This window comes from Monodelphis domestica, chromosome 4, assembly GCF_027887165.1.
Source record: "Monodelphis domestica isolate mMonDom1 chromosome 4, mMonDom1.pri, whole genome shotgun sequence".
Lineage (NCBI taxonomy): Eukaryota > Metazoa > Chordata > Mammalia > Didelphimorphia > Didelphidae > Monodelphis > Monodelphis domestica.
The window spans coordinates 374129049-374145383 of record NC_077230.1 but is presented as its reverse complement, the minus strand read 5'-3'; the positions used below and the strand labels follow the sequence as shown (position 1 = coordinate 374145383).

Below are 16335 nucleotides of genomic sequence, written 5' to 3'. Positions count from 1 at the left end.
TAACCAATTGCCTGTAAATAGCTGACTAGAGTCTGAGCCTTTATCAGAACAGGGCTCTATTGCCAGAGAAGCATGATCTACATACACAAAGAGATGGCCTTCAGATGTATCTTCAGGTTTAAGCAGGGAAAAAAAAAACAAATGGAAACAATCAACCACCCAAGATCATCTGAAAAAGAAGGCTGGCTCTTTAAGTGTCAACAGTATTAACTGCTGGAGGCCATGAAAGTCATAAAGGGAAATTAGCTGAAAACCAGAAATGCCATTATTCATTTGAGGGCCATCTATCTCTCCCAAAGTGAGGGACACAATTTACATCCTCTAGGGAAGCTTTATACTAAAATCTTTATTTCCCAGGACCCGGGATTACATTCTCTTTACACGCTAACCACTGTTACCATTCCCTATTCTCTATCACCACACAGGAAGCTCCCTCAAGGCCCAGAGAAGTCAAACTGGAGAAATGGGTTAAGAACAGGGAAGGGATTTTGGCTGTGTTTTCTCCTTTCTGTTGACAAAATCAGGGGTCAGCAGCCTTTAAAAAAAATCATTGTGTTATGATTCTGGCCCTTCTCTGTCAATAAAAACATTTGACAGCTTGAGTGGGGGTGGAGGAGGTGGGAAGGAAGCCGGGCTGTCAGGTGACATTGGGGAGGTGCCCTGTGTCTGGGCCAGACTCTTATAAAGCCAACAGGATAGTCAAGGCAAGAGAGACTTGTGGAAACAGTTGAGATGGCCCAGGAGGGGAAAGCTTGGCAACAAGTTTGTTTGAGTCCTATGTTCTGTAGGTTGGCAATCTCTACTCCAGGTAACAACCCTTCCTTTATCTCTAGAGCTGTCAGTGTACTGGATTTCCCAGCCTTTCATATAGACAAGCAAAATTAAATCCTCTTGGTGAGGTCATTTACCCCAAGTTTATTCCACTGATCCTCCTTTCTGTCCCTTAGCCAGTACCAAATTGTTCTGATGACCACTGCATTATAGTATAGTTAAAATTAAATCCTCTTGGGACAGGTTTGCACTGTGAAGGCCCCTTATTTCCAGGGCCATGCAAGTGATGACACTTGTCTAAAGGTCATTGTGACAGACTTCTCTACCTCTCACAGCTGTGTGGAAAGCACCTGGAAGCCCTCAAAGCTTTCCAGAAATGGGGGTTATTGATTCTCCTTGTGACTGAGCCAGGGACCAACATGTATCATTAGTGGCCACTGAGACACCTATGGGCATTTCAGGAAAACAGGAGCATTAATAAACTGGAATCACATAAGGCACTGGAACAATGATGTAAACAAATTTCATCTCCATGAAATTGGGTTTCCAAGCCAAATGATACCCTTCCTAATGAGTGTGGCTCCCCTGAGTTTGCCAGTCATGGGGAGAGTAGCCAATGAAAAGGGACAGTGGCAGGTCTCAGCAGCCCCATTCAAAACCCTGAGCAAGTATGAGGGAACTTTTATATATCAACTTATGGCTGTTCAGCCAGCTCCCAGCAGGTGAGAAGAATTTGGTCACTGACAAATTTCCTGGTCTGTCATTTTCATGGTTTAGACTAAACCTCCCCAAAACACAGAGAAGAAAAGCAAAATCTAAGTCACCAGCTTCTCAGAAGCCTATATGAATTGTATCCCTGGCCACATCACAGCTCCAGCTTTGATTTATGGTGTTCATGCTCCCAAGAAAAGACAGCAATAAATTTCATTCACACAGCTCTTGTAAAAAGGTTATCTATTCAGCTTTTCATAGAAAATGACTCAGAGAAACGTTGACAGAAAATATCATACAAGCCAGTTACTGAATCAAAAAATAAAACAAAACAAAAAGCTAACATATTTTGTTCAAATTTCCCGTCCCAACCTTTTGCCTGTGTTGGGAAATGCACGTTAATCCAATGCTGGTTCCTTGGAAGAAGTCTTGTTTTTTTTGGAGAAATAAACTCAGGAAATTCAACATATGGTTTCTGGAGGTATGTGGAGGTTGCCTATATTACCCTGGTCAGGATGGGATAATTATCACCTTGGAAATACAGCTATCTTAGAAAGCAAACTCATCCTCCACCTTTGGTTAGTAACGGTCTTTATCTGAAGGGAGAACCCAGTGCCCAATGCCATTCAATTAAATCCCACTTCTGCAAACCTAGGTCTCAAGGTCAAATAACTCTTGAATCTTCCACTTCAAATCTTCACTGGATCTCTCCCATATAAAGTCTTTTGTCACTGGATGCAGAGAGAACTGAGGGGAAAAATGAACAAAGAAAAAGACAACAGGAAACTAAGAATCAAGAAAAACTTAGGGGTTTTGGCAACAAGAGCTAATAGTAATTTAGATTTAGCTTTAATTCTCTTCCCCTTAATGTAAGTGATTCACAGGATGTTTTGTCTAACATTAAAAAAATTGTATCTTTAATGTCATTTCATATTCTGAGTTACAGGCTGGCTCACAGATTAAATCAGTGAAGTACCATTTTGTGGAAGGAAGAATCAAACTGTCTCCCAACACTAACCTTGCTTCTTCAAAGTGACCTCTACTATTGTTTAGTCATAGAATATCATCGGGGCATTGCCTAACTTTTCAATTCCATTTTCTAGCCCAACAATTCTGAGAACTAAAATGATCAAAATTACAACCTGTCCAGTCTGTGCTACAGTTGGCACCCTAAGAAGAAAAGAAGGGAAGGGAAGGGTATCTGTCATATCTACAGCAACGCTTGGCCAGCTATAAACCAAACACAAATCTATCTGTTAATCAGGGGGAAAAATAGATATTTTTCTTGATCCCTCATGTAAGCAAATTAGTCAATGAAAGTTTAAATGTAACTTTCATTATAAAGTTACATAAATGTAACTTTTTTTTTAGATATTAGAATCTTCTCTTATAGCAAAACAAATTTATGAAACATGGAACTCAATGACTCATGGAACAAACATGACTCAGAATATGTAAGCTCCTTGAGAGCAAGGAACATCTTAAATTTGTATTGGTATTCTTGGCATCCACCACCATGCCTGCATAGAGGCAGAAACTTAAGAGGTTTGCTGGTTGTCTGAGGCCACTAAGTCTTTAGGGACTCCAAGCCCTTTGTAGTTACAATGTGGGCTAAATAGAACAAAGAGGGAGCAATTCCCACCTACCCCATCATCTATTCTTTTGCCCCCAACTCCACACAATATAAGGAGTGTGACTTTCAATGGTACCTACAAGGAATGTTTCCATGGAAACAGATGTAGCAGTACTATACATCTTAGCCATCTCAGAGGCTACTCCTGAAATAGGAAGGAACAAGGAACACAGTCCACAGTCCTTACTCCCACACAACGTTGAGGTGAACATTAAACAGCCTAGCAAGCTGCTCTCCTATCTGTTAAAGATTGCAGAAACTTACTGATGGGTTCATCTGGGTGGAAGGCCACTTCATTGACTGAGCCAGCATGGCCAGGCAGCTTGTAAAGGATCCTCCTGCTTGTAGTATCCCACACATACACAAACCTGCAAGTCACCAGAGGAAGTAAGTCTTGGGGCCAGAGTTGAGAAGAGGGAAGAGGGCAAAGTTAGAGACAGCTGCACCCCTCCAGCTTTTACTCCATATATAAGCAGCCAATTTTTAATGAATGTGCACTCACATGAAGGAAACATGATATCAGAGGAGACATCCTCCCACAGAAAGCAAGTCTAACATAACCTGGCTATTGCTAACCTCCAATTAGGTAGGAAGGTCTTGTAAGTAAACTTAGCTGCTTGATGGAAAGCTAAATTGCAGATTCAGGTAAACATTCTCAGATATAATTCTATCTCTGGATCCAAGAAAGGGGCAGGACATCTGTTCTCTGCAAATATTTGTTTAAGCCAAATGTTACTTGATTCTAAATGTAGGAAGAATGTTATAAACAGAAGAGTTTGAAAAATAATCTGACCCTTAAATTTTATGGAGTAGGAAATTAGGGCTCAGAGAAAGTGATACAATACTCTGACCCCCAACTTTATTCCCCCTTCACACACACCCTATCCCTTTCCTTAGTTTTTTTCCCCCCCTTAATTTGGAAAAGTTTATTTAATTAATTTAGACTATTTTTCCATGGTTACAAGGTTCATGTTCTTTCCCTCCCCTCCCCCCCATCCCCTTCCACAGTTAACATCCAATTCCACTGGGTATCTCTTTCCTAAAGACAAACAACACACTTGGGTAGGTACAACGAAAAGTTCCAGTAATAAATAAAAGTCAAAAGTAAATAATGGTCACGGACATGTTAGTTTTGTTCTAGACCAGAGCCACCCTTGACCCTGCCACCTAGATGCCAATGAATACCACCTGTCCCAAAGGTGAAGGAGGGAAAGCACACAGCCAGGCCACAACAATTCATCCCTGTTACTGAAGAAACCACTAAGAACATGAGCCCTACTGATAGGGAGTAGACAAAGGTCAGAAGCTTAATGGTCAAGCCTGTGGGGGCCACTGGCATTATTTCAAAGAGCCAATGATGATCTGCTGCTGGCCTGGGCAGTGGGTATCTCAGTACTTAGTGAATGAAGCTCAGGAAAGGTACAACAGCATGACTCAAGAGGTGCCAATAGTATCTCTGCCCTTTGATTCATTGTTATGAGTCAAAGGAATGGCTGGGATGAGGCTAAACCCTTCCCAGGTAATCAGAGCACTTCCCTGATGGAGCCACTTGATTGATCTGAGTGTGGGATGCTGGTAAGCTATGGGATGAATCAGGCGTCATGCTCTGTTGATGAAAGACTTTTGCTTCTTCACCATTTTTGTGCTCTGGACCCCTGGGGCAACCTGGTAAAGCCTGTGGCCCCCTTGAAAAATGTTTATAAATGCACAAAATAAAATCTATGGGATTACCAAGGAAACCAATTATACTGAAATACTGTGATTAGACTATTGTTTAAAGAAAGTTCAGTCTCCCAGTTTGGCTTCCCTCATGTAGGGAGCTATGCTAACACTCCTGGAGCCTTTGCCTTCACTACCTTATAGGAGTTCTGATGCTGTGGGGGTGCTGGACTAGAGAGTACCCAGGAATATCAGGGGTGAAAGGGCTCCTGTGGAGCTCAGCAGAGGCAGCTGCCTTTCCATCCCCTGTGCAAGAAGAGACTCTAGAACTACTTGGAGCTGCTAGTGCTCCCTGACTACTCCAAAAGGCAACTTTCTCTCTGGAGCTAACTCCACAGTATGTATGATATCTTCTTCTGCTTGTTTTTCAGTGTCAGAATACCTGCAACCTCCCATTACCTAGCTACATCCCTCCAGATGCCAGCCACCTTTATCTTCTAAAAGTCTCTTCCTTAATATATGCTAAATTTCCCCTCTCCTCTCTCAGACATGTTACTTTATATGAAGGAAAGAATAAAACGGCACCATATTTATAGGACAGGGCAAAAATAATTCAGTGGCAATATTCAAAAATTATATTTTAATTAAGCTAGCATTCATATAGCACCAACTATGTGCTAGGTACTGTGCTAAGTGCTTTTACAAATATTATCTCATTTGATTTTTACAATAGTCCTAGGAGGGATATGTTATTATTATTCCCATTTTACAGTTGAGGAAATGGAGGCAGACAAGAGGTCAAATGACTTGCCCAGGATTCTCATAGGTAGTATCTGAGGCCAAATTTGTACTCGGATCCTCCTGATTCCAGGCCCAGTGCTCTGTTTACTATGGTGCCAACTAACTGCTTCAATATGATCTAATCAGCATTTTGCTTAATAAAAATGAAAGAAGGAAAGGGAGGGAAAGAAGGAGGGGGGAGAAGGCAGAGGTATATAAGTTTAATTATATTCCTTATGTTCTCACGACTAATCTGGGGAGCCCTGAGCAGAAGGGATAGGATCAGGGTCCCCAGAAGCATCCCCTTTTCTCTGCTTTTGACTCATAAGCCTCTATAATTTTACTTTACTTCTGGGTCTCGGTTTCTTCCTCTGTAAAATGAGTTGTTGGACAATATACAATTGAAAATCTGTTACCCCCCAAAAAGAACTACATTTCCCAGGAGCCCACTGACTTCCTGTCATTATGTACTTCCTGTAGACAGGGGATATTAGGTGGGGACGTGGAGGGTCCCACCTCTTTACTTCTTGTCCCAAGCCTGGTGGTAGTAAGGGGGGGCATCTGAACTGGCTCATCAGCCATGGGCACTTGGTCTTTATTTTGTATCCTCTTTATTCCTTGATTTCTAATGATCATTAATAAACCTCCTAAAATATAATATTTTATTATTTGAGATTTAATTTTAATTTTACAACTTGATCTACAGCTTTAAAACTGATGATCAATTCTAAGAAAATAAGAGGAGCAATTTGGGGAAGGGAAATTTCCTGAATAAAAAAACAAATATAAAACAGATCCTATAAAGTAGCTTTCTGGAAGAGTTCCATTTTTAGGGCCCTTGAAGACCAACAGAAAGCCCAGGCCCTTGTAGCATTTATGTGAAGAATTCATGAAAGGTGGCTATCAATTAGGTGCTAAATTTAGAAGGCCTCATTGTTATTTCCTTTCTTTGGTATGGAAACCTGTGGCAGTAACTACTTCTTATTTCCTCTTTCAGATTTTGTGACAAAGTAGCAAAGTGTTATCTGGTGCTGTCAGGATGTTCAAAAAAATTCCCACTAGTGTCCAGCTAGTCAGAGGTGGGGCTTTCCTAAGAAGATGGCTTGGCAACTACAGGACAATTCAAAGCAACTGAAGAAGGAAAAATGGGAGGTCGCAGGAAACTGATCTGAAGGATTAAGCTAGGAGGATGAGAATCTGCTAAGACTTGAGATGTGATCATTACAAGAATAATAAGAGTCATTTTCATTCGGTAAGAATCCAATGTAGCTTTAGTTTGCGGGCATCTTCTCCCAATGTTCAGTAATTGGACCACTGCAACTATTTGGAACCCAGTGCTTAGAAAAACCACCAAGGAACCTGTGTCCTAAATCACTGAGATAGAACTAGGATTTCAAGCCAGGGGAGGGACACCAGGATGGAAAGGGCACTGGAGACCACCTCATGGGAACCAGATGAAGGGTCTGAGGATGTTCGGGCTAGCTGTCTTCAAAGATCTACGGAGCTGTCATGGGGAAGAGATTACACTTGTTCTGTCCAGCTCCCAGAGACAGAGCTAGGAGCAGTGCCTGCAGACAGAGAGAGGCATACTGGACTTTAAGAAAACATTAACAAAGTGATGTTTCACAATCTCACTCACTCCCATCCCCAAATAGGCCAGAGAAGCCTATGGTGGGGACATATTAGAGGGAATTCTCAGTTTGGTCTGTACCGGATTAAATAAACTGCTGTTGGAGTCCCTGTTGGGACTGAGATTTTGGGACACTGCATCAACACATGTCAGGAGAATTGCGGAGGAAGAGAAACGAACTTTTGTTACCTCTGTCCATACAGCACCAAAGCTGGAAGCCCTTCTGAGATCACTCTCCCTTCCAGGGGCCTAAGGAGATGGATTGCATGGACCAGGGTAGCTGCCCAGACCCACAGTGAGCAGGCTGGGCAAAACCATGCTATATCCACAACAAGATACTCTGCTCCTCTGGGATGGGTCATTTAGAAGGAGAAACAAATCCTGGAGGTTGGTTGGCATTGGGCTTCCTTGTAGCTCCTGGGTAACTGAAGGACTTTTAGATTTCTGAGAGCAATGGAAGGATAGGGTTAGGAGCCTGTGAATCTGTGCCAAGGCTTAACAGGTTAGGCCAGCACCCTGGAGAGCAGCTATGGGGGAAGGGTCTCACAGGGGCCAGGACCATCTTCCTTGGCTCTTCCCTAATCTGTCATCTCACCTCCAAGAAGCCTGTGCAGGGCTCTTTTCAGTTCACTGGAGTACCAGGAGCACCTGGCACTGGGGGCCACCCAGATTCATTCTCTCCACTACGTTGAGCTTTGCCACCTTATCAGGCCACAGCAGAATGACATCTCTATTTAAACTCCAACCTTCCCTTTCAGATGCATATCATTGTGAGATTCACACAGACTCTTTCCCTTCTCACTAATAGCTTGACCTGTTTTACCTGAACTCTTATTCCAGAGAACCACTGGAGAGCACTCCTGCCAATCTTTATTCTCTCTTCAAGGAAAGCTTCTGGCTGCCCTGATCCCCAACCCTAGACCCATTTGGAAGAGGTCTGGCCACAAAGGGACCCTGATTCCATCATGAGGGTAAAGGAAAGGTATCGTTAAAGCTTCCAGGTTGTGCAGGGCCCCACCCCCTGACCAGCGATTATCCTACCTCTGCTCTGGTTCTGCCCCTGCCTGTCATACATTAAACATGAGATAGCCCCTGCTGGCTGCATCCTTCTTTTTATCTTCATCTCAGACATTCTTACCTGTCAGCTGATCCGGCTGCAATTTTGCTTCCATCAGGTGACCAGGAACACCTTAGGAGATTCTGTATTGACAAGTAAAGAAGGTGCCATTCAGAGCAGCGTTTTCAAAACTCACCAAAGCAAAGGATGATAAGAGCTGGAAGGAACCCCAGGAGCCTTCTCATTCCACACACTCATTTTTACAGAGGAAGAAACTAAGATCCACAGAAGACAAGAGGATGGGTTTAGAAATGCAAACCCTCATCTTGACTTTGGATTCCATGTTCTTCCTGTACCCTGCTTCCTCTCCAATGATAGACTCTAATGAGATCTTTCTTGGCTCCCCACTGGGTAACCAATGGGGGCTAATGTAGAGCCTGGATTTTGACCCCAGGGACAGTGTAAAGGCATCACGATTTCTTTGGCATTGCTTTGTTCCCATTCTCTGCCTCCTACCCCCTTTCTATGCCCAAAGCCTTCATATATTAAACAATCTATTTCCTGAGCATGAGTAAAACGTGGTTCTTGTATTCAGAAGGTTCACAGCTAGTGTGGGGAGAAATAAAATGTACACACCTAAAAAATAACCAGCTCAGCATGTCAGTCTATGATAAGCATCCTTGGCTTGAAAATGAGATTACCCAGAGCCTTTAAATATCACAAGTTACATTTTAATTGTTTTCTTGAGAAAAATGTTTAGCAGTTATGGTGTATGTTTTGATTTAAACACCAATGTGTTACAATTTCATAACTCACATATAATAAATGTAAAAAAATGCTCAATTCATAACTAATTAGTTATGCCTGGCAGAAGAAGAATCTTGTTTCTGTGCCTACAAACAGAAGCTCCCTTTGCTCTATTCACCTTGGTCCTTATTAAAACTCTTTTTTCTTTAAAACAAAAATCCTAGAGCTGATTAACAGAACAAACGTGAGTCCTAGTCAACTCACAGAACAAGTATGTTTATATGTTGGAGACTCTAGGAACCTGGGTCAACTCCTTAGAACTAATTCCCTCCAGGATCTCAAACATTACAGAGCCCTTCCAGTCTCCTATCAGTAAGTATATGGTAACAGAAGCTGGGGAGGGAAAGGTTGTGGTACTGTCCTAAGGCTTAAGTGGGCTGGCCTAGACCTCTGCTGAAGGTAGATAGTATCCCAAGCCTAAGTAGAACACCCTTGGCTTGACCATTGGGTCACCTGGGTTCTAGTCCTGGAATGCAAACAAGTCCTGGAATGGTTCTAACTTTTATGTTACCAGTTAGGGAATTATCTCAAAAGAGTCAAAAGATACTCTGGAAAAGGGGCCTCTAATCCAATATTTCTTCTTAGGAGGAAGAAAGGAAGGAGTCACAGGATCAAAGAATCTCAACTGGAAGAGACATTCAGAGGCAGTGAAATCTGATCACTACCTGAAAAGGAATCTCCTCTATAAATCAATTCAATTAACTTTTATTAAAAAACACCTACTGGCGCAGCTAGGTAGCTCAGAGTGGACTGAGAGCCAGGCCTGGATTCAGGAAGTCCTGGATTCAAATCTGGCCTCAGACATTTATTAGCCGTGTGACCCTGGACAAACCTCCACTGCCTAGCCTTTAATACTCCTTTGCTTTAGAACCAATACTTAGTTTTAAAAAAAACAACCAACAACAACAACCCACTTATTTTGTGCTAAATGGCAGGTCTACAAAGACAAAATACAAATCCACGTCTGCCCTCAGGAAGTTTAAATCTGACAACATTTTTCAGTTGCTATTCTGCCTCTGCTCTATGACCTCAAAGATGATGCCCTTTGTGATATGGAACTTACTGTTTCCTAAGGCAGTCCACTGCACTTTTAGACAGGTCTATTTATTGCAAAGTTTTTCCAAGTCAAAATCTGTTTTCTGGAACTACCATTCACTGTTCCTAGTTCTCTGGTACAAAAGAGAATAAGTCTAATCTCTCTTCCACATGAAAGTCTTCAGATATATGAAGCCAGTTATATATGTCTTACTTAAGCCTTTTCTAAGATAATACCCCAAATTCCTTTTTTTCCCCCCACCCCCTTCATCTATTGAGGTATGGCAGGGAGAAAATTCACATCCCAGAAGGCACTGGTATGCTTTCTATAGGATCTCTTTCTGACAATTAAAATTCTGATAAGAACACGGCAATATAGTGTGATTAACATTAACAGAGGCATTATTAGACAGTAGAACTTCATGGTCATACTAAACTTACCTTCTCAAAGTTATGTACATTTCCCTGAAATATCTTCACACACCTCTCTTTGGGGGCAAAAGGCCGGACATCCCAGATCCGAACTGTAAAGAAACAAACAAAGTAGTCAAAGACCACATGTGGAGAGAAGATCAGAGACAACTTTCCTGCCACTGGAACAAAGACATTGCCTTCTTTGAGTGAAGGAAGAGCAGGGCTGCCCAGAATATCTCCTGATGCCTGCTTAGGTTCTTCTGATACTCTGAAGGGGAACAGAATGTGTTTGGTTCTCATTAAAATGGGCTGAGGGAGCCATGTATAATTCAGGGTCAAACATACTGCTCTAAGTCTTGGTCTTTAATGCTTTTCCCCAGTAATACCAAAAAGAGATCACAAACTAAGCTAACCCTTCTCAATTCACTAGTTCCTGCATTTAGAACAGGTAGGGCACATCTGAGCATTTCAGGATGAGCAGCAGCCCCTAATGTATACGCCTCAACATATACACTGCCTACCCCAGCTTATTCCCCTCCTCTCTTTGAAGTAATTTAATATAGCCCAGAGGTACTAGAATGAACAAAGTCAGATGGAATATCCCATATAAAGGATTATAAGAGGCCCCTCTAACAGAGTCTTATTCCGTAATAGTTTGAGTCTTCCTGTTATGTTATCTCCACCCTTCCACACCTTACTCCTTCTGATTCTACAGGAAAAAACATATGTACATAAATTACATATATATTTTGGGGTTAGGAAGAGATCATAAAAGTCAGTAAGCCCAAGTTTTTTTATTTGGCAGATGAGAAAATTGAGGCTCAGAAAAAAATGATTTGCCTAAAATGACAGTGGCTCAATGGTAGAGCCAGGGCCAAAGTCCAGGTATCCCAATGACTAGCCCAGTGTTCTGTGCACTGATGCTGTCTTTTTATGTTTTTTTTTTCCTGGCCTTCAAATGAGGGTTTTATTCCCCTAATTTTATTCCCCTTTACTGTCTTCAAAGATGGCACTGTCTTCTTCTAGAGTGTATCTGTACCCATGCCTTGCTCCCATAAGCAGATCCAAAGGATCTGCTTATCCTTTTAATAACTTCAGGTTCCTCTGTGACTTCTGAAACTGTATTTCAAATAAGGATGATTATAGTTCATCAGTTCAATCTAAATTAGATTCAATCTCCAAATTATTCCCACTCTCCGCTACCTGCCTTGCTTCTCTTTTTTTTCTATCTGGTACTAATTAACTTTTTTTTTTCTTAAGTCTGTATGTGTGGCTTAGTTTCTGTGGCTTCAGCTATTGATTTCCAATAGCGCTACTGGTCTGCCCTTCATATAAACTGGTGGCAAACACTCAGGATAAAAGATATCATCTACTATTTACACTGAACAAACTGTACAAAGTTACAAGTGTGTCTTCTATAATCCTGCTCTTCAGAAGAAAACCCTTGGGAACAGCCCATGTACAGATAGATATGCATAGCAGGGATGCTACTGTGTGAAAGGCCAAAAGGTGAAGGAGATATGGTTAGTCTATTTCCCTGCAGAATCCATGCGTATTCTTAGGCAACTTGAGAAGTGGTTTTAGCCATTTGGTCTGGAAAGCACTCAAAAGAGATAAAAAAGTCATTGGCCTTTTGAGAGTCAGCAAACTATAGTCCTAGAGCTGATGATGCCCAGAATGAGCTGTGAAACCTTAAGCAATGGTTTAACTTCTCTTTAACTCAGTTTCCATATCTCTACAACGAGGAAAAAATATCTGCCCTATGCTTCCCTCACAAGGACATATGATTTGACAAACATTTATTAAATACCTACTACAATCTGGGGCTGCAAAGATGAAAAACGACACAATTCCTTCCCTCAATACCCTTACACACTGATGAGAAGAGCCAGGGATTGGTGAGGAGCAAATGAGATAACCTTTGTGAAAGTGTTCTGAAAAATGTACAATCAAAAGTCAGAAATGACACCCAAAGAAAGAACTTATGGAGTCTGAATGCAGAATCCTTAATTTTTTTTGTTCACATTTTCTCCCAAAAAATGATTAATTTGTAACAATATTTTACATAATTGCACATATAAAACCTATATCAGATTGCTACTTGTCTTAGGGAGGGGAAAAGAGTGGGAAGAAATTTGGAACTAAAAAATCAACTTAATATTAAAAAATCATTTTCACATGTAACTGGAGAAAAAAATAGATAATTAAAAAACAAAAATGAAAAAAAAGCCCCCCAAAAGAGAGGGATTTATTATAGAATGGTTCCATACTAGTCATAGGAAGGGCTGGGTCGTATACCATTTCTTTAATCTAATCAAATTAACCAGTAGAAAGGCAGACATCCAAGGCAGGAACCAAATGACTATTAATCAAATGACTACATCCTGTCTCAAAAGTTCCAAATAGCCTTGTCTAAAATCTAAGGAGAGCCTAGCTTACCTGGAAGAAATAAATCAGTATAAAGGAGAGTGAAGACTACCAGGATTAAGAATGAAAGCTGATTAGGAATATTTGGCATTTTAGGATGATAATGTTCAACATCAAATTACTGAAGCTCAGAGCATCTGTTAGACTGGAACATCCAAAAATGGAATTGCACAATGAAAGGGAAATGCCTGGCTCCCACCTCTACATTATACATGCCCTCATTCTCCCCACTTTAACATGGTAAACCACATTTCTACCCTTCCAAGTGAAAGGCTGGCCAAGTAGAGTAAGAAAGCCTAAGACTTCCTAATTTACCAATTCAACTTCTGGATGGACCAAAGTGGAGCTCAACATACAAGCTGGGAAACAGTGGTTTGAAGAACATGGTCCATTCCTCATCCCTAGAAAATGACTTTAAAGAGGTTTCAGAAGCCTGTTTCTGTCTATAACCTGATGAAGATTTCTTGACCATGTTTCTATGACCTGACTGCCATTAGATCACTACTCCTATGTTCAGCTTAGCTGTCATTAGTTGTCCACTCCGCTGCCCTCTGTCACCTAACACTGGTTTCACCCAACTCTCAATGGTACTTCTAGGATGGTAAACTTGGCAGTGTATTATGCTCTCCAGGAATACCTGTGTTGTCCATTGCGTTGGAAAGCAGGTAAGACCCTTCGGAACTTAGACTCAAGCCTGTCACAGAGTCGGCATGGCCCCTCATGGTGTATGTCAATTTGTTCTGGCGCAAGTCCCAGACCTGGGAGGAGTCAAAAGCAATTACCAAAATGTATTTACAGCACCTTTCTTTGTAATATGAGAAAATAGCCCTTAACACCAGCAGTTAAGAGAATGGCCTGATAAACTGTTATACTGATTGAACAGAATACTATTAGGTCTGAAAATTACAAATATAAAAAATATTAAGGGATCAATCAGCTAGGTGGCTAAGTGGATTGAGATCCAGACCTAAAGACAGGGGGCCTTAGGTCCAAATCTGGCCTCCCACTTCCCAGCTGTGTGACCCTGAGCAAGTCATTCAACCCCAGTTGCCAAGCTCTTGCTGCTCTTCTGCCTTGGAATACACAGCATCAATTCCAAGATGGAAGATAAGGATTTAAAAAATATTAAGAAATAATATGAAAAGTATATTTATTTTTATTCAAAGGTATTTTCCCCAATTATGTCATAATAATTTTCAACACATGTTTTCCAAAATTATAAGATCCAAACAGTCTCCTTCCCTCTCTTCCCTCCCCCTACTCCAAGAAGGTAAGAAATCTGATCTGGGCTATACATGTATTATCATGCAAAACACTTTCATATTGGTCATTGTTGTAAGAAAAGTATACTTATGAATTTTATAGTAGTATATAAACATATTTTCAAGTATTTATATGAAATGCTACAGAGAAAATAAAATAAAATAAAAACATATACACTGACCATGACTTCCTAGAAAAGCCAACAAAACTATTAGCAAATAGATGAAAATGAGTTCATGAGGGAACACAGATAAATAAGATGTGATTATTTCTGAGGGCAATGGAGAATGGGCACAATAGGTGGGAATACATTTTTACTAAATACATATGTGTGTATAGGCACATATACATAAATACACACACACATACAATATTGTGTAGAAAGAGATGTCATCAAGGAGACTGATGACAGGAAAGAGAGGCAAACTAGATATAGAGCAAGAGAGAAGAATTACTGAGGGAGCTCCCCCTGGCCCCCCATCATGTTAGGTGGCCTTGGCGTGGAAGACAAATATGAGGCCCCAGACAACAGCAATAGAGGCTATACAGCTGGCCTATCCAAGTACTGAATGACTGTTATTGTTAGTAAACAGTATGAGTTTTGAGGGCTTATTTGGATTTTAGCTCTAATGTCATTTGCTTACTCATTTTTATTTTTGGAGGCAAGACTAAATTATTTCTAAAAACATTTTCTAGAACCTAAGTTGAAGGACAGAAATGCATGGAGAGGGAATCAATTTTTTCATCTGTATTTAGGGCTACCATTTCTCTTAAATACAAGACTGAAACTTGCTTGTTGCCTAAGTAGAGAAAAGCAGACCAGGAGTTTTACTGGCTGGAGGTCAGCAATCAAGCCATCCACAAAGTAAACCCCTCCACTTTCCCCCATCACTAGCACCTTCCTCTGCAGAGTCCAACACACTTTATTAAGAATTTATTTGTTGGTCTGTTTGCTCCCTCAGGAGTACAGAATACTGAGAATGGTGAACAATTTACTGAAACTGTCATTACTGCTCTTTGCTTGTGGTGTCATTGAAATCTGCTCAGCAGCAATGTGGAAAGAATTAAATTCACCAAACTCACACTATGGGTGCTTCTCCCTTTCCACATTTCCACATTTTTCTGCTTAAGCAGGAACTAAGTGATTTGTAAAGGCTGAAAGAAGCTTTGGTTAGAGAATGTTGATCTGAAATCTCAACAAAAAAACAGGAGTCAGGCACTTATTTCAGCCAAATCTGTGCTAAAACTCCATCCTATACTTCTCACCCTAAATCAATTTCCTATTACGACTGCTGCTCAGGACAGAACTACAGAAAAGGCAGAGCCCTATTTCGTCAGCCACCCAGCAGGCCAAATTCCCTTCTTTCCTCAGTTTTCCTTGTCCTTAGTTTCTTTCTTCATATTGCCTAACAGAACCCCAGTGGGCTTCAGAGGAAACTGGTTTGCCCTTCTTAATCCTCAGCTTTTGGAACAAAGAAATTGTAACAAACCAGCAGGATCGTATTTTATTTAAGTATTGTGCAGAGAATTCTCTGGTTGTTGAAAGAAATTTCCAGCCCTGGTTTTTACTTTCCTAATAACTGACATTTATATAACACTTTAAGGTTTAAAAAGTGACGTTATTAACATTATCTCATTTGAGCCTTACAACAACCCTGAGGTAGGCACTCTAATACTTTATTCTCATTTTATAGGTAAAGAAACTGAGACTCAGGGAAATCACATAGTTAATAAATTTCAGAGGTAGGGCAGCTAGGTGTTCAGTGGATAGAGGGCCAGGCCTGGAGATGGAACGTCCTGGGTTGAAATCTAACCTCAGATATTTCCTAACTGTGTGACCCTGGACAAGTCACTTAACCCCAATTGTTTAGCCTTTACTGCTCTTCTGCCTTGGAATCAATACTTAGTATGGATTCTAAGATGAAGGTAAGGGCCTAAATAAATATATTTCAGAGATGAGATGCAGCCTAGGGTTTCCTGACTCCAGTATTCTACCTTTTATATCATGCTTCCTGGAATAGCCACTGCTACCTGGAGGTGAATGAGATTCAATTGAACTCGGCCAGCACTGATAGAGCACCTAGTGTATGCCAGGCATGGTACAGATGATGATAAACACAATAGAGCCCCTGTCTACAAGGTAGACTG

At 41.0% G+C, this 16335-nt stretch overlaps 1 protein-coding gene across 1 annotated transcript in view; it reads right to left on the bottom strand.

The window, feature by feature from the left end:
- Positions 1 to 1710: 1710 nt before the first annotated feature.
- Positions 1711 to 16335, bottom strand: part of SNRNP40 (small nuclear ribonucleoprotein U5 subunit 40) — a 53289-nt gene continuing 38664 nt past the window's right edge. Inside the window, exons 6-10 of the mRNA XM_001367348.5 lie at positions 13562 to 13682; positions 10525 to 10607; positions 8323 to 8384; positions 3380 to 3483; positions 1711 to 2229 (exon numbers count right to left, since the gene is read on the bottom strand). Coding sequence (XP_001367385.1) covers positions 2180 to 2229; positions 3380 to 3483; positions 8323 to 8384; positions 10525 to 10607; positions 13562 to 13682 — 420 coding nt within the window. The 3' untranslated portion in view covers positions 1711 to 2179. The remainder of the gene's footprint in view (positions 2230 to 3379; positions 3484 to 8322; positions 8385 to 10524; positions 10608 to 13561; positions 13683 to 16335) is intronic.